Below are 17,377 nucleotides of genomic sequence, written 5' to 3' on the forward strand. Positions count from 1 at the left end.
ATCACTCTCTCACAGGAGATATCCACACACATTAAATCTCACATACACGGACACACATACATGTCAGTCAAACACACATATAAAGACCTTTCAGCATCTTTATCAGACGTTATGCAGCAAACAAAGAAAACAAGAGGAAGTATGGGGGGGGGGGCAGGTTGTTACTTGAGGGGTTGTGGGCTCCAGGTCTTTGATGAGATTGTATGCTTCTTGAACATCATCTAGGACAAAAAAAGGGAGAGATGAATAGCACTGCAGACTGAAAACACAGGATGTAGGGTGCAGTATGCAATATGCAGGGTGGAGCTTCCACCTTGTCGGAGGTAGTAGATGACCAGGTTTAGTCGTGCCTCGGGGATGACGTCAATGAGAGGGGGCAGGACCTGCAAGGCGCCGTCCCCCCCACGGAACACCACCAGGTTGTGGCGGATTAGCTCCTTAGCAAACTCAAACGAGCTAGAGGAGATATCAATCAGGTTCTTCAGCTCTGCCTGCCAAAGAACATATTCTCAAACCAGAGGGAACATATTTAATAGCAAAAATGCAATTTATAGGTGGAAAAACAATTATTAACAGCAATTCAGTGCACACAGCAAGGACAGCCAAGCCTCCTGGAATGTCTGTGTCTTTATGCCTTGCTGCACTGAGTGAAGCACTTGGGGAAACCTGTTTAAAGAGCTGGGATCTGGTTTCAGCAGAAAACCTACAACTCTAGTGGGACTCAAACCCACAACCTTTGATTGGCTTCACCCTTCCGTTTACCCTTCCAACGCACTATCCATTGCGCCAGAGCCTATATGTACACAGATGTACAAGCACACTGCAGTAACACTGCATTACTACACAGGCAAACCTTAGATCACACAGCCTTTATGCAAACATAGTGTATAAGTGGTATAACCAGAGCACGCTTGCGTCTGTGCATGTGTGTCTGTTTACCTCAGCTGCCTTGCCGTTGTACAGTCTGAAGTGGTTGCAGGCTTTGAGGTTGAGGGCAATGGTGGAGTCTGGAATGCTCTGCAAGTACACAGCCAGCACCTCCTGGGACACGTCATAGTAATCCAGTTTATAGTAGCACAGAGCTACATACACATTCAGCGCCAATAACTCCCTACACACACACACACACACACACACACACACACACACACACACACACACACGAGAGAGACCATACACACCGTACATGAAAGCAAGGTGGAGTTCACCAAGTTCTGTACAGAATTGCTGGTCTTCAAGTCCTCACTGGAAAATGCTCAGTGTATATGGCATGTAAATTATGGAGCATATTGATCAGGAAGAAACATTGCATCATTTTCACATGATCAAATCTACATTCCCGATCTGTATGTGTAAGGGGTGAGCTAACTGCACTTTTCACACTGGTATAAGGGATGTGATGTACCTGTCCTGCAGCAGGATGCGTTTGTAGATTTCGATGGCCTCCTGGTAGTGGGAGCGCATGTAGTGGATGGAGGCCAAGCTCAGCTGGTCCTCTGTAACATCCTCCAGGTTCTGGTGGAATCCCATCAGCTTCTTCTCATCACTAAACTACAGACCAACACAGGTTGAGTAAGCATTACTACACCATTATGAGTCACTCTGCATTCTATGTGGCTAGCGGCAACAAAGCCTATCCTTTGCTGCAACTCCACAGACCTTGTGGGCCAAATGAAAGAGTAGGCGGTTTTGGAGTTGGCTCTTTGGCCCTGAAAAAGAAGATACAGGAAAACCGTCAGCTGCTGTTCAAGCCACTGCAGTAACATTTTACAAAGTTCCCACAGGTGGCCAGTTTGTGCCACATAAGGAGTTAGCGAACCTTTGAATGCAACCTCCTCTGCCTCTTTGTAAAGACCCAGAAAGAAGAGGGAGCATCCAAGGTAGACCCAGACGTCAGCCGGGCAGTCTGGCCTAGCAGCCAGGCTCTTGTACTCCTAATGTTCCAAACAAATTCAAAGTCACTTTGCTCAGTAAAACAACCATCAACTGGAGTTATGAATTTAGAGTATAGACATTTTTTTGACAACATATATGAGTTCTAATCACTTGCAAAAAATATATAGAAAGAAAAGAGATACTGTGAAAGATACAGACTTCCATAGCTCTCTTGTGGTCTCCCAGGTGAAATGCACAGTATCCAACCCAAAGGTCTGCATTGTCCTCCACCACACCTCCATTCCGTTGGAACTAAAATTATATGGCCTGCAGATTATTGGGTTTGTATACATATATACAGAACACTGAGGCATCAGAGGGTCTTATGTATATAACGAAGACTGTGTCAGATGTGACAAAGTGTCGTATAGTAGCTGGAGCGTAACAAACTTCACCAAAACTTGTGGCCGGTTAAATCACAAGTAACATGAAAAGTAAGTAACATGTTCGATGAAACATACATTTGTGCGTTTGTTTTGTAACGTTACCTCCAACAGTGTGAGGGCTCCCAGATAGTCTCTTTGGCTGAGATAGTCTTCTAAGCGTGGAGTCTTTTTCGTTTTATTTTTTCTTTTTTTCTCAGTTGAGTTAACGGCGGTCTCACCCCAGACTGCAGGCTTCATTCGAGACAAAATCTGTACGATGTGATTAACATAATCCAGTTAAAAACGTCTTGAAAGTGACTACAGATATTTAGCTAGCTAATAATATTACATTGTATTATGTAATATTACACAATTAGCTACAAATGATTGGTAGGCGTATTGTAAGATTAAGTTAGGGGTTTTTTTTGCATAATTTGGTAACTAGATAACTAGCCGATGTTTCTGTACTCACCATGATTGATGGTGAATTGTATTAACACGTTTTTCATACTATAACCATGGCCAGTCAAAATGTAGCCGATAACTAGTTCAAAGAATAAAGCAAAAAATGAATGCCTTGCACAAATAGCAGCTAGTTACGTTGCATGTAGCCAGCTGGCTAATCCAGTAGCTAGCTTGCTTAGTGTTAGCTAACTTACAAAACGTAAATTAGCTGGCTATAACCCTGACCAGTTAAGTATCAGTCACTAGCTAACTTCAAAGGTATTGCTTGTTTTTAAAATAATGTAACACTTTTATAGAAACGTGAGTGTCACAAAAGAACGTTAAGACAACAAGCTAGCTAACCTGCAGTCTAGTTCTTCAGTTAGCTATCGTTAGCTGACCTGCTAGCTATTTAGCTTTTTATTTTTTACCATGGCATAACACGCTGTTGCTAAGCAACCATTTTTCCATTCAAAAAAAGTCCACCAGCCTGTGCTTATAATAGTGACAACACATCCGTTCTAGATAAATCTTAGGCAACAAAATGTAAAAAATACATTCATTTTAAATACTTTATATAAAGTACCTTCTTCAAGAATATCAGGTTTTAATTCATTTGCTGAAGAGCCCCAGTGGCCTAATGGATAAGGCACTGGCCTCCTAAGCCAGGGATTGTGGGTTCGAGTCCCATCTGGGGTGTAATTTTTTTTTAAATCAGCTTATAAAGATTCATCTGTACTTGGCCTAAAAACATTACCTTTTTTCATTATACTAAACAATTTCAGACCTTTATGGGAATTGGACCAGGGTCAACTGGATTATCTAACTTCTATCCTGTATTACCACCATTAGTGCCAATGTAAGAATTTAGACATGCTCAAAAGCCATTAGGAGGAAAAATGAAAAAAAAAAAAATAAAAAAAAATAAAATAAAAAAATAAAAACACACACACCACACCAACCCTTTAAACAAGCAATCATGTTTATTGACTCAACAGCAACACAGTGCTTTGACACTGTTTATGACCAGTCAGCAGTGGAGCCACCCCAGTCCCCAGCCTGGGCAGTGGGGGCTGCAGACCAGTCTTCAGTAGTAGGCTGAGCACTCCAGTCCTCTGATGAATGCAAAAACATTCACAATTACTTACAGCTCAAGGAGCACAAAGCAGCATTTAATGGTTAAGATATGGAAGAGAAAACCTACCAGCATACACCTCAGTAGAGGGGGCAGCCTTGGTAGAAGCAGCTGGAGAAGGCAAATAAAACCAACACGTCAAAACGGCCCAAAGTAAAACTGAAAGCTAGAAAGGCCGAAGACCTAGGACGGCAGTTCTGCTCACCCTCTATGCTAGCAGGGAATTGCTGGATTGGCACAGACGGTACCTGCACCCCTTCAGACCAGTCAGCCACCTCGGGTTGGGCAAAATCGGCCACAGGTGCGGTCCATTCACCCTGGAACTCCTCCTTGCCCACAGCCTTCTCCGCTGCTGCCTGCTCCTCCTTCTCAATCTGCATGGAGGAGAGGAAAATGAGACCAAGTCATACCACTCAAAGCTTCGTGTTCGGAGCTGAAGTCAGTTACGTCTGTGCAACTTGGTGCAAGAACAAATAATGGTTGACAGGTTCTAGTTCAGACTTGTAAGCTACTGAATTTGGAAGTGTAAAAACTTGGAAGGGCTATTGCAAGCTGTCAGGGCTGGAGTGTCTCACCTCTTCAGGGTCTCTGTAGAAGTACAGATCAGGCATGACCTCCCAGGGATGCTCCCGTGAGATGGTACCCCTCATGCGCAAAACCTCCCGGGCCAACATCCACCACATTAGACCCACAGAGTGAGGACCCTGACCAAAGACACAGGCTTATAGTAAGATCAAAACAATGTATACCCCCCCCAAACTAACTAGTCATAGTGGTTCACCTTGTCATTAAGACCTTGGTTAATCTACATCAGTATTGGCTAACAGTCCAGTGGCAAAATAAAAACTGACCGCTTGTAGCTGTTTAAAGTCAATATCAGGTGGCGGTCAGTATCAGGTGGTACCTTGTTGTTGCATGGGATGGCGATGTCCACATATCTGAGAGGGGAGTCTGTGTTGCAGAGGGCAATGGTGGGAATGTTTACGTATGATGCCTCAGTCAGGGGCTGGTGGTCAGCGCGTGGATCAGTGACAACCAGGAGGCGGGGCTCCCGGAAGGCAGCCTGAATCTGATTGGTGAAAGTTCCAGGGGTGAAACGCCCAGCAAAGGTGGTAGCTCCAGTGGCAGAGGCGAATTTGAGCACCGCCCTCTGAAAGAAACCAACAAACCCACTTATGGAGAAAACCAGAACACTGAAGCAGCAGTATCTATATAACAAGTCTATTAGGACAAATGCAGGGGGAGGGGGTAGATCAAACATTTCTTCAATAAAGTATGAATACCTAAAGATCATAAAACACCTATTCTCATTAAGTAAAAGCTAAACTCTGAACTTTAAAAACCGTTATAAGAAATATACCCATGATGTAAGGAAGTGTAGCTCAAGTCACTATCAAACCCCAGTCATGGGGCAGAAGCCCTCATGGTGTTAGCGAAAACCCGGCCTACTCACTCTAGCACACTTCCGACACCCAAACACCAACGCTGGTGCCAGGCTTTAACAGTGTGCCCTCGTCATCCCAGCTAGCTCTGAACGCACAGCCAGTGGTCTGCCTCAGAGATGCTGTTCCTGTGGTTACCTGGCCAGTGTTCCGGGAGGAGATGACGCATACGTCAGCGGGGTTCTCAATGGCAACGATTGCTCTGGCAGCCAGCAGCAGCTTTTCCCAGGTCTTCTTCAGGTTGATGATGTAAATGCCTGTAACAGTGTCGGTTCTTTAGAGCATAACACCCAGCAGTCAAACAGCACAGGAACAACTGGAAAAAGTAGGTCTCTCTTACCATCACTCTTTCTTTTGTACACGTACTGTTCCATCTGGTAGTCCAGGTTGGTTCCACCAAGATGTGTTCCCGCAGCCAGGAATTTCAGCACATCTTCCTCCTTCATTTGAAGGACATCCAGACCTCCGGACATCGTGACCACTTTCCCTGCGTAACGAGTTTAGTGGGAGAGCTGGGGGCAGTAGCAAACAGAAACATTAGTTACCAGATAGATCCACATTTGAAGGTTTAATGGCACTTTGCTAGTGTGTTTTAGGTAAACGTTAAGGAAGTGTAGTTAGTTCAGGTTACTAAACCCAGTCACGGGGCAGAAACCATCATGGTGTTAGCGAAAAGCTATCATGCTCACTCTAGCACATTTCCGACACCCGAACACCTACACCGGTATCAGGCTGCAACAGTGACGTTTGCAACACTTGCTCGGTATTAACTTCAGTAGAGACAGTAAAGTGACGGCAGCTGAGCTGAATCAGGAAGGCCCAGCAAGCTAACCGACCTGTAAACCGGCCGCCCCCCAAGTTCATCAAGTTAATTAAGTTAATCACCTAAGTCCTAACAAAGCTGGCGTTAGCTACACTGTCAAAGCGGCAGACTAAAGGTAATGGCGCCCTGCCGCACGTTCATCGCACCCGACCAGGTGGACGACACGCGCGTCCGGCGATGGAGACATCGCTCGTCGCTCTAAAGCTAGCTAGGCTAACGTAGCTAACGAGGCCCTGGCCTAGTCACCTCAAAGCGAACCCGGTAAAAGCGCTTTTTACGCTGATTGCGTGGCATTGGACTGCGGAACACTTACTGTAACCCATAATGCTTTATTTAAACAATAAACCGACGTTTCTAGTCAGTTTAAAACCAATGTAATGTACAAACCGGCGCTTACCACGAGACAACGCCGTGTGGAGTTCTGCGCCTCGCGGTAAAAAGAGGCCGTACAGCCACATGACGTCAATTATATATTCCAGCGGTAGACGTGTCTACTTCGGAACTACTCAAGTCAGAGAAGCGCCACACTGCCCCCTACCGCACAGGGGAACCTCTAATAAATCAGCCCAAAACATCGCGCACATGAAAACCCATCAAAAGAAACTGTGCCCATGTATAACTCAAAGCTGTCCCTATTCTTCTCCCGTGTTCTTCACAGCCCTGAAAACCGTATACAGACACAAGCTGCACAGGTTTTATGACAGGCCAGAACTGATGGGCTTGTGTCCTTTAGGTGGACAATGTATCTGAAAAGGATTTCATTTTTTAAAAATGAAAGATCTTTATTAAATATGTTAAACCCTGATACTGCATAATGCTATACACCTTCTCCAGGTGTAGTTTTATTTATTCCAGACCTAGATTCTAATATAGATGAATGAATTAATTAATTTCTCTAATCTTGGTCGTAAGGTCATATATAGCCTACAAAAGTTGTGTCTGTCTGCCTCCTATAAAGGAAGACAAGCTACAATTACTGAGAACACAAATAGAGCTGCATCAGTATGTGTGTAATCATCCTCAGAGGAGAGAATAAGGGGGTATTAGTTGTTGTTTTTTTTATGTAAAAACCATATATAATATATAGCTAAATAGCATATTTTATGATTTGTAAAAAGATTTTTTGCTCACATCAAATACTTAAGTCTAAGGTCTCTCAGGAGACTCGTTTTCTGAATAGATCAGTCCCTAGAGAATAAGTCAGTCAAGAGTGTTTATAAAAACAATGCAAATTTATTCACATATTAAAATAGGCACTGCATTTGTCTCCAAAACTCCAGTCAGAAATCATCTATGGCAAAGACAGCATGACAAAACGAAAACAATACTGAACAACAGTACTCGTAAGAAAGTCGTTTCCATTCTGTAGAGTATGGCAAATCCACAGACTGTTAAAATCTAGCTGGAGTGTAGAGTGTGTGCTGCATTAAAGTGCATTCACAGACTATGACGTGGGAGGAGAAAAAAAAAAACGAAACTCTCTCTCTCTCTCTCTATATATATATATATATATATATATATATATATATATATATATACATACATATACATATATATATATATATATATATATTTTATATATATATATATATATATATATATATATATATATATATATATATATATACATATTAAAATTAAAACACCTCAGCCCCCAAATGATTCAGTTCAATTCTACAACCCTTACATAACTTATTTTATTATGAACAATTACACACCCTAAATGTCAAGAGCAGCATCTGGCTTTTTTTTTTTTTTTTTTACACCCTAAGCATCACATGTTGCATTCTGGCTCACATACATTCCAGTCACTTCAGTGTTTCAACAAATGTCAGCAGAGGCCTTTATAAACGCCCCTAAGTGGATCAATACACACATGACTGTGTACTAAATACATACTACATCCTATGTCCTTTTATTGTTGGCTTTCTCACAGCAGCCACAGAGAGCTAAACGCTGGCTGTGTCTGTGACAGTGGGGTACAATACCATCACATTTTATGTGCACAACAAATAACAGAGGCTGATGGGAAATGTACTAATTCCATTATTATTGTTGCTGTGTTTACCACTGGTGAGACTATGTAGTTTTACATATGGGACTCACAACACCACCCATCTAGGCAACATATAATGTTGGAGTGATTGGATTTTCAATCCCTTGCAATGTGTAATAAATTATTTATTCGTTCATTTACTGTGACTGTCCACAGTGCCATTGTATGTGACTCATCATGACTCACCATGTGGAGACCTGAAGTGGAACAGCTGAGGTACCCGATACCCTGTAAAGAGGGGACAGCACGACTGGACAGCATGACAGACCAGCTAATTAAAGCTACAATCAGAACAATTGAAGGATGGACTTTACTGACAGCTATTATGACTGCAACTGACACTTTCTTCTTTTTTGTAAGAGTATATCGGACAATAATTATATATTAATAATCCATTAAGGGACCAATGCTGACAGCTGACTGACAATAGACTATGCTCCCTCTCTTGTACACATATACACACATAGAGCAGAATAACACAAAGCAATTAAGAACAAAGCTCTGAAACATACTGACAGCAGCGCTGTTCAGAGTCAAAAAGCATGCTTTATATTGCACTGACCATCACATGCACACAAAACACAGACCTGCTCAAACTGCAGCAATATGCGTAAACACATCTCATCAGTCTCTGCATCTGATTGTCAGAGCATAGGGGAAAACCTAGGTGTAGGTGTTGTCAGAGCATAGTGGCAACGCTGGGTGTAGGTATTGTGGAGGAAAGGGGCAAAGCTGGGTGTAGGCAATGTAAAGGACAGGGGATGGCTGGGTGTAGGTACTGTAGAGGACGGGGGATGGCTGGGTGTAGGTATGAATAACATCCAGAATTGCTGTTTATGCCCCTCTGAGACAGTTATGGTTGCCTTCATGGGGAGTGTTTCATTAAATGATTGTGTTGTTTGGGGGGGGGGGGTCTCTCTCTAAAGGGATAAATATTTGTTTTTGGAGTTTGTGAGAGTTAAGTTTGGGGTTGCGTGTACAGGAGTGTGTAAGTGCATCTTGTTTACAGGAGTGTTTGAGTGTGTGATTTGTGCATGAACGAGTGTGAGTTTTTGGTGTGAGGTGTCAGTGTCTGCTGCTGGGACCTATTAGCAAAGTCATCCATTTTAGCTTTAAGCATCCCAACTAAGAGTCCCAACTCGCATACTGTTTTGCATCCTTAAGCCCATAAAAATGTCCTCACTCTCCCACCTCACCCCACCACCATACCATGAGTGTGTGTGTGTGTGTATATATATGTGAAGTGTTTCCTCAGGATTTGAGACCCATTTGTTCCATCAGCTGCTCATAAACAGTCCAGGCCATGGCAGCCATCAAAGTCCTTCGCAGTGATCGAGGAACAGCTCCCCGAAAGAACCCCCCCAATCCATGTTCCTGTGGGGGAGGGAGAGAGAGAGATTAGGTTAGATTTACAGGCTGACGATTCTAGCAGCTGTGTGACCAATTTGTTTTGACTTGTAGCATTTAGCATGTTAAAGAAACACGTTTCCATGTTACAGCGTAGGCTTAGTACAGCGTTACAGTACTGGCTCAGAAATACTGCAAAAGACGTGGCTGGATGATGGAGAGGAATGACAGATGTTGATGACATCTGCAAACGTCCAGGGTGTGTCAGTTGAAGCTGATGCTGTCGATAATAAATGTGTGTGTGAAAGCACCACCCTCTGCCACTCTCCAGCACCTGTGACATATGTGTCTCTGTGTGTGAGGTGTGAGGAAGCTGCTGGCAAAAGGTCCAAAAGGAGCTGTTCCTATGAGTCATGATCACAGAATTGTCCTACAAAGGCTGCATCATCTGTACATATGTAATAAATGGAAGATGTCTTGTTGCAGGTCTATTTGGGACTGGGATCACAGTTTGAGTTTTCCATATGATCAGGACAGTAGCAGAATGGAGAGTTTTAAAACAAAGTGAGTGAAGGAAAGGTGATGGCCCCAGTGATGCACCTGCACTGGGATTAGACTTGGCTCATCAGCTTCATTTGCTTTAGCCTTCAGCAGCTGCATGTAGGCATTACACCTGGGAAGCAGGGTGGCGTAGTCCAGGATCGGCAGGGGGAGTTTAACAACTTCACACACTTGACTGAAAAGTGGTGTCCAAAGTACCCTTCCAGTCTGAAATGCTTTTATTTTAGAAATAAAGGGATCCAGGTTTTCTTTTTTTTTTTTGTATATTGCAGCTCAGCTTTGAATAATTTTGACTAATGACCAGTCAAACTAATGGAAAATCTGTTTTCTTTTATCAAAAGTTATTTGATTTGTGGAGCACAAAGGTTTTGGAGTTGTGTGAGAGAGAGCCAGAGAGAGTAATGAACCACTGAACACAGCAGTTCTTGTGTATATGATGGTGTGTGTGTGTGTGTGTGTGGTGACTTACGGCGTAGATGAAGCGCATGGCATCACAGGTCCTGCGGTACAGCGCTGGACTCACTTGCATGTGAGTCTTCACTACATCAGCTGGCTGGGTGGCCAGAGATGCCAAAATGCCTGCCACAACCCCACACCCGAAATTCACCACCGGGGCCAGACCTGATGAGCTGACTTCTGAGACACAAAGCAGACAAGAATAATGAACTCACTGATCTTCCTAAGTTCTGTAACTCAGCAGCTTGCCTATGGCTGAAGGTGAAAGGCAGAAGTGAAGCAGAAATCCCTAGAGATGATGGGCCACTTTCACAACTCTTTTGATATAAGCATGTAAGGATTGAGCTCTTTCTGCCCAAGTGGGAAGTGAGATTAAAGCAACACTGTCTTAAAACAAAACAAAACACGACAACTACAGAGCAGTTTGTTCCCCTCACCACACATTCATTCTCATTTTCTCTCTCTCACACACACACACACACACCAGTGTAAGGTGCAGGTGTGCAGGTGCTGACCGTGGGGCAGGGCCTTCTTGGCCTGGCTGTAGAACATGACATAGATCCCGGAGAAGGGTGCGTCTCTGAGCAGGGTGGCCACAAGACCCGAGTATAATGCTCTTGGGCCCTCCGTCTCACACACATTCCTCAATGCCCCTAGAACACTTATGTAGTTATACCGCCCACTCTGAAACACACACACGCACGTACATACACATGCACACACACGTTTTTTCCTTTCTTTGGCTTGCTCCTTACTGCTCTAGACCAAGGCTTCTGTAAAAAGGGTTATTCTAAATAAAACTGGGCCAGTGGTCTGCTCCTGTCCACAAAAAACAACCAGCATGATTATAGATTACTAGTACAGATCACCAGCTGTCAAAGCCGTACCGAACACACACTGGTGAAAGAGCAGCAACACCACCACCACCCTCTCAGACCAAGCCCACATCACTTTATTAAACCCCAAACTGAAAACTTACACAACCTACTCAAAATATAATTACAACCAACAAAATGTAAATGTAACAATCGCTGTCAGTATTCAATCTGTCACTATCTCTATTGTTGTTACTGTAAAAATAAATAAATAAAGACATAAATAAATAATTGATAAAAAAAAAAAAATAAATAAATAAAAAAAAAATCACCCAATGCAGAGCAGATGATTGTTTTAATATGTTAAAAGGTCTTTAATGGTTCAAACCTCTACTGGAGAGGTTTCTGTGCAGAGCCTCTCCAGTGTGCTGCCACTGACCTCGAATCGCGTTTTGATGACTGTGACAGGCAGCATGGCGACCCCGGCCACACAGCGCGCCCCTGCTCCGAGCAGGACGGCCTCGCCCGCGTTAGGGGCTCGCTCCTGAAAGAAGCGCTGCTTCAGCGAGTAATACGTGCTGAAGTAGATCCCTACGCCTGGGATGCAGCGCATGAACGACTGCAGGGGGGTGGGGGTGGAGGAGAAGATGGAGGAGAGGGGGAGGGAATGAGGCAGAGGGAGAGGGAGAGGGAGAGAGAGATCACAGCTTGTTTCCCAAAATCATCATAGTGTTAAGATCATCTTAAATGAGAGAGAGAGAGAGAGAGAGAGAGAGAGAGTGTTCAGTTTTACAATGCTTTTGAGATACCCAGCCCAGGCTGATTCTCACCGGAGAGACACCTTTCCACAGGCCAAACAACCTCTCTGTCCGGACTACAGTGATGAACACACTCAGCATGCCAACCTTTGGAGAACTGTGGCACAGAAAAAAAGAAAGGGGGAGATTTACAAAGACATAGAGGCACAGCACCGATGACGGAGATACACAAGGCAGCTCAGCGAGGGTGTGTTGCACTCACTCCATAGGGGTCTCGATAGGAATAAAGTGACTAGTCTCATTTCAGCACAGGAACAGTGGTCCAGAGTCCCAGTCTGTCTCCAGACAGTGGGAGGGGCACTGGGAGGAACTCACCCCGGGCGCATGTTGTTCTGCAGCGTCTGCAGACGTGTCTTCACCAGGTCCAGTGGCTGGAAGAGCAGTGTGGAGCACGTCCCACTGAGTGACCCACACATAAATGCCTTTAGAGCAGGATGAGCCTGGAGAGAGAGAGAGAGAGAGAGAGAGAGAGAGACAGAGAGAGACAGAGAGGCTGTTACAACATTTAGTACCTATAACTTCATACCAAACTAATTTGATTTCGAATACTTGAATTATTTACATAAATAACAAAACACAATAAGTTGAACTACATAATTAGAAACCCTTATTTTTAAAGCCTTTATTAAGCTTGGACATATGAGTGTAATACATTTCTAAGAGAAATATGTTAGAATATGATCAGACTGAAAACACAATGCACATTAACAAAAAAGAAAAGATATACAAAGGGTGATCAAGATAGCACTGATACCAACACACGCACACACCTTAAAATACAAGCTCAGTAATGGTATGATCACCAAAAATCACATAACAGAACAGCGATTTACACAATCATCAGATGCAGACTGTCTTATTATCTAGCACTGTGATTACATCGTCTTCTCTGCATTATCACACCAGCTAATTTAAGGACATGCAGCAAAGGCCTGCTGACACACACATGAGCACACACTACATGACGAAGACATGTGCAGACAGGCACCTCACACGCAGGACAAATATGACAAGTGTCATACTTTATCATTCTCAACTTTACTCAGTATTTACATGCTACAGGGAAAAACGCACAAACACACACACACACACACACACACACACACACAACAAAAGCCACAGCACAGACAAACTAACACATACTTTATATGTCCAGGATTTGACTTTGAAATAAACAGATGCGTGAGTACACATGGATTGCTACCACTCCATAGCTTTACACGCAGGCACGCTCACACGCACACTAATCTCACCTACCTTGCCCAGGCCACTGGGTGATTTGCATGGAGAGTCCTTTTTGTCCTGCATTTCTTATTCTCTTTGCTGCTACAAATGGCTCATCACACTATGAGAGCAAAGCCCCATATCACAGTATAACAAACCCCCACATCTGCCTCCCTCCCTCCGTTTCTCTGGCTGCTTGTCTAAAACACCGTGAGCCTGCTGAGCCTCTCTCTCTCCCTCTTTCTGCCTTCCCTAAAACAGCTTCAGCAGCTTTAATCCACAAGAGTCTCTGCTTTTCTGTCTCCGCTCTCTCTCTCACACACACACACACACACACACACACACACACACACACACACACACACACACACACACACACACACACACACACACACACACACAAACCACACAAAAAGCGCTTGCTCTTTGTATCCTCCTCTGCCGGATCGTGTTTTCACAAAATGACACAAGTCATGTTGACGAAGGTGTGTGTGTGTGTGTGTGCACGCACGCATACATGTTTGAGAAAGAATGAGGTAGTGAGTGTGTCTATAGCTGTTACAGGCTATTGCACCTTACATTTCCAAACAATCAAAAGTGCCATGTTTATGTGTGCAGCCCCAGCTTGTAAAAGCGGGTTATGCATTCGCTCCCAGCAGCAGGCTGCCATTGTAATTTCAGCGTGGCTATGACAGCCTTCCTCCTCAGACCGCTCCATCACAATCCATTCTACACACAAACCAGCCGCACCACTCCATGTCAACCAACAGGGACCCAGCCAGTGACAGGAAGTTTAGGTTACACTTTCCCAACCCTTGAGTGGTAATCAGAATGCTCTAACTCCTGCTTTACTTCTGACAGAGCTCTGCTAATCCTGCCTGGCTGGAGAACTATTAGCAAGCTTTTTAAGTGGCTCAAACATTAACGTGATCTCAGTAGACAGGACTGCTCCTGGAGACACATTTTAGGGTCCAAAAGTCTGAACGCACTACCAAAATCTACAAAAGGCTGAGCAATTTGGAACAAGGATTTTGTTTTTTTAGCCAACAGTTTGCCTTCAGACTTCTTTACTGAGCTCCTTTGTCACTGCTACAAACATCTGGGAAATATTTTTCAACAAAATCCCTTCTTCATAGTTACAGCACTAGAGACAGCAATGATAGTATACAATAACATGTGTCATAGCTAACATCTGTGTAATGTGTGACAATATATTGCAAAAACTAAGCAAATATGTGCAAAGATTATTAAACTAATTAATGAATAATAAAAGTATTAATGAACAATAATTACAATTATTGTAATTAATAAATAATAGAACAATAATAATTATTGTATTATATCTTGACAAATTATGAAATAAAAACATTTCCTGGTAGAGGGCTCAGGGCTCAGACCTTTGGACCCATGCCAAGGTGTATAGGTCTAAATCAACACTCCCAGTCCAGCTAACCAGCGAGCAGGTAATGGACCAGCTCTGCCTTCTACATTTTCAACATACAATAAACTTGAAAGTATATTAGAGCCTGAAACACAGCAGACAACCCTAGAGGCATAATACAAACACGCATGTCAGTCATTTTTATTTTGAATAAGACATGCGATAATATTTCACCTTTGACGTGATAACATGACTGTTTTGAAGGTAACAGTCCATCCACACGAAGAACTTACAAGGGCAACCTCCATGGCGGCCGAATGTTGTGGAGAGGAAGAGCGCGACTCCCGCGCCTCGCCGCCCTCTCTGGCCGTCGTGTTGTCCGTTACAGTACACCTGTAGTTTGAAACGAGACATAAGGTTTTTTTACAGGGTTGAAAGTGGCATAATTATTTGACAATAATCTACTGAACGCGGGCTGTGCAGTCTAAAGTAGCGGGATAAAGTTTACCTGAGAACGTTTACCTCGATTAAGGACCGCAGATGACGAGGGGCGGACGTCTCGCGACGAGCATCTCGCCGCAATTAGCTACCGTAACGCTAGCTAACGCTAGCTCGTTTGAAACTAAGCGTTGCCTCATCTATAAATCTCCGACAGCGTCGTTACAAAATAACGTTACTCGGAAGCACTATTACGAAGAAAGTGTTTAGCTATGGGCGTTTGTCGTGCAATCATTTGCGGGAGAAGTGGCGAGTTGTCAGTCACAAGTATAGGCTAACTAGCAAGCCTGAGGGGACCGTTGACGGTAGCAAGCTGGCTTACGAGAAAGGACCCGGCTTTCTAGAGCCTCCGCATTTTCTATGGACGGCGAACTACAAACGTTCAACGGGTGAGACGGCGGTCTGCGTCCTGACGTTCCCCCCGTTTCTGCGTAGAATTTCAAATTCCCAAAAGCACGACGGAATGTCAGCCAGCTAACCTCAGCTGTAACTTGGCTACTGGCGAAGCTAACTAGGTTAGCCAATATTATGAGCTAAATTAGTTAGCGTAGCGCGAACTTACTATCCTCGCTAACCATATCTTAACTTGGCTACAGTTCAGCCCCTTATAAGCCAGCTAACTGTATAAAACTTACCTATTATCGGTCTTATTAGTGTTAGCCAAAACATTTGAAGAACCTTTGTCGAGAATACACCTCCAGGATCATATAACCTACTATAGCTAAATGGTCACGGCACTGCGTTTTTTCGGTATGAGACTTGCGTATGTAGCTAAGTGACTAGCAAACACTTGGCTACCTACGTATTTTACGTTGGTTCGTCTCCTTGCGTGGCTTCCCAAACACCAGTCTGGAACCAGTTCCAGCAAGCTTTTTCCAGTGGTAATTCTGGTACAATGAGTAACTAAGTGGCAACGAGACCCGCTCATGGAAGACTTTTGCAAACGGTCTAACGGAGTTACCGGAGTGCTATGGTCATTTCCATGCAAAAGTTGTAGTATCGTTTCTAGAGAAACAACGTTTTGGACAGAGGTCCGTTATCAGCTGTGCATTCATAGGCACTTTGCTTGCTCACCTTAAGAACAGACAAACAGTATTTGTGCAGTAATCCATGCGTATTACTCATTTGTAACGACCTCTGCACGTTTACTATAATATACTGCATCTAGAATTTGGGCCATGCAACTACAGCTATCCAGTTCTCACAAACACTCAATGCAGTTGAACGCTTCTTTAATGACATGCCATCATGAGCAAGATTAGGGGGGGAGAGAGAAAAAAAGAAGCAAAAAGTACAATACATAGCCACAAAAGGAAGATAAAACTAGGTGCAAGGATTAGAATCATGGTTCTCACTTTAATGCAAAAGTCACTTGTACTCCAGTGGGACTGAATTACAGCAGAATACCAACCAGAGATGAAGGCAAAGAGCAGATCAGCACACTGGAGGAGTTACTTAGTTCAGGCAGCAGAGAGACAGTGAAGGGCTCTCCACAACATGGAAAAGGCACATGGAGCAAAACTCCATTTTAAGAACAAATCCCTCCACCAGACATCCATGAACACCTCAATGAACTAATTGTACAAAAATACTGTAACCTATATAGTTAAGGCTTAAGTGAATCAGTTTTGATTGGACTTCTCGCACTGTGTAAACTGTTAACTTGAACTGATGAGGGGGCAGGAAACACAGGTGATGCCCAACAGAGCAGAGTTTTACTCCAGTGCCATATTTTTTTATTTATATATATATATATATTTACATAAATATATATATATATATATATATTTACATATATATATATATATATATATATATATATTTACATATATATATATATATATATATATATATATATATATATATATATATTTACATATATATATATATATATATATATATATATATATATTTACATATATATATATATATATATATATATATATATATATATATATATATATATATATATATATATATATATATATATATATTTACATAAATATATATATATAAATATATATATAAATATATAAAAAGGGGGGGGTTGGGGTTGAAAAATGGGAATTAATGAAAG

At 42.9% G+C, this 17,377-nt stretch overlaps 3 protein-coding genes and 2 non-coding genes across 10 annotated transcripts in view; 1 reads left to right on the forward strand and 4 right to left on the reverse strand.

The window, feature by feature from the left end:
- The window catches only part of ttc26 (tetratricopeptide repeat domain 26), a 5,998-nt gene extending 2,874 nt beyond the window's left edge, over positions 1-3,124 (reverse strand). Inside the window, exons 1-10 of the mRNA XM_027021926.2 lie at positions 3,108-3,124; positions 2,773-2,844; positions 2,424-2,570; positions 2,095-2,187; positions 1,820-1,934; positions 1,660-1,709; positions 1,406-1,551; positions 940-1,111; positions 314-491; positions 166-221 (exon numbers count right to left, since the gene is read on the reverse strand). Coding sequence (XP_026877727.2) covers positions 166-221; positions 314-491; positions 940-1,111; positions 1,406-1,551; positions 1,660-1,709; positions 1,820-1,934; positions 2,095-2,187; positions 2,424-2,570; positions 2,773-2,775 — 960 coding nt within the window. The 5' untranslated portion in view covers positions 2,776-2,844; positions 3,108-3,124. The remainder of the gene's footprint in view (positions 1-165; positions 222-313; positions 492-939; positions 1,112-1,405; positions 1,552-1,659; positions 1,710-1,819; positions 1,935-2,094; positions 2,188-2,423; positions 2,571-2,772; positions 2,845-3,107) is intronic.
- Positions 3,125-3,370: 246 nt separating this feature from the next.
- On the forward strand, positions 3,371-3,443 carry trnar-ccu. The gene has a single exon. It is a non-coding gene; the product is annotated as a tRNA-Arg (tRNA).
- Positions 3,444-3,703: 260 nt separating this feature from the next.
- Positions 3,704-6,616, reverse strand: rpsa (ribosomal protein SA). Its single transcript, XM_027021967.2, has 8 exons — positions 6,542-6,616; positions 5,662-5,833; positions 5,460-5,578; positions 4,784-5,029; positions 4,455-4,583; positions 4,085-4,253; positions 3,949-3,990; positions 3,704-3,859 (listed from the first exon to the last, which is right to left on the reverse strand). The coding sequence occupies exons 2-8, from the start codon at positions 5,792-5,794 to the stop codon at positions 3,765-3,767; spliced, it is 933 nt and encodes a 310-aa protein (XP_026877768.2). The 5' UTR covers positions 5,795-5,833; positions 6,542-6,616; the 3' UTR covers positions 3,704-3,764.
- On the reverse strand, positions 5,253-5,392 carry LOC113584801. The gene has a single exon (XR_003411441.2). It is a non-coding gene; the product is annotated as a small nucleolar RNA SNORA62/SNORA6 family (small nucleolar RNA).
- A 1,453-nt stretch (positions 6,617-8,069) lies between the features above and the next one.
- On the reverse strand, positions 8,070-16,057 carry slc25a38b (solute carrier family 25 member 38b). 6 transcript variants are annotated; one of them, XM_027021962.2, is made up of 8 exons: positions 15,936-16,057; positions 15,096-15,195; positions 12,513-12,637; positions 12,210-12,294; positions 11,819-11,998; positions 11,080-11,248; positions 10,578-10,744; positions 8,070-9,574 (listed from the first exon to the last, which is right to left on the reverse strand). In XM_027021962.2, the coding sequence occupies exons 2-8, from the start codon at positions 15,108-15,110 to the stop codon at positions 9,452-9,454; spliced, it is 864 nt and encodes a 287-aa protein (XP_026877763.1). In that variant the 5' UTR covers positions 15,111-15,195; positions 15,936-16,057; the 3' UTR covers positions 8,070-9,451. The 6 variants fall into 6 exon arrangements, with proteins under 6 accessions (XP_026877763.1, XP_026877765.1, XP_026877764.1 ...); XM_027021964.2 differs by lacking the exon at positions 15,936-16,057 and adding an exon at positions 15,325-15,929; XM_027021963.2 differs by lacking the exon at positions 15,936-16,057 and adding an exon at positions 15,311-15,929.
- Positions 16,058-17,377: the final 1,320 nt, after the last annotated feature.

This window comes from Electrophorus electricus, chromosome 1 (assembly GCF_013358815.1).
Source record: "Electrophorus electricus isolate fEleEle1 chromosome 1, fEleEle1.pri, whole genome shotgun sequence".
Classification (NCBI taxonomy): Eukaryota; Metazoa; Chordata; class Actinopteri; order Gymnotiformes; family Gymnotidae; genus Electrophorus; species Electrophorus electricus.

Bases quoted from the DNA above. Each gene is read 5' to 3' on its own strand.
- rpsa (XM_027021967.2), bottom strand. From the start codon at position 5,794: ATGTCCGGAGGTCTGGATGTCCTTCAAATGAAGGAGGAAGATGTGCTG. The intron at 4,584-4,783 runs GTACCACCTGAT...GTCTTTGGTCAG, and splicing joins CCATCCCATGCAACAACAAG to GGTCCTCACTCTGTGGGTCT. The intron at 4,254-4,454 runs GTGAGACACTCC...TCCTCCATGCAG, and splicing joins TCTACAGAGACCCTGAAGAG to ATTGAGAAGGAGGAGCAGGC.
- slc25a38b (XM_027021966.2), bottom strand. From the start codon at position 15,078: ATGGACTGTTACCTTCAAAACAGTCATGTTATCACGTCAAAG. The intron at 11,249-11,818 runs GTCAGTGGCAGC...TGTGTGTTTCAG, and splicing joins TCATCAAAACGCGATTCGAG to AGTGGGCGGTATAACTACAT. The intron at 10,745-11,079 runs GTCAGCACCTGC...TTTGTGTCTCAG, and splicing joins CAAGAAGGCCCTGCCCCACG to AAGTCAGCTCATCAGGTCTG.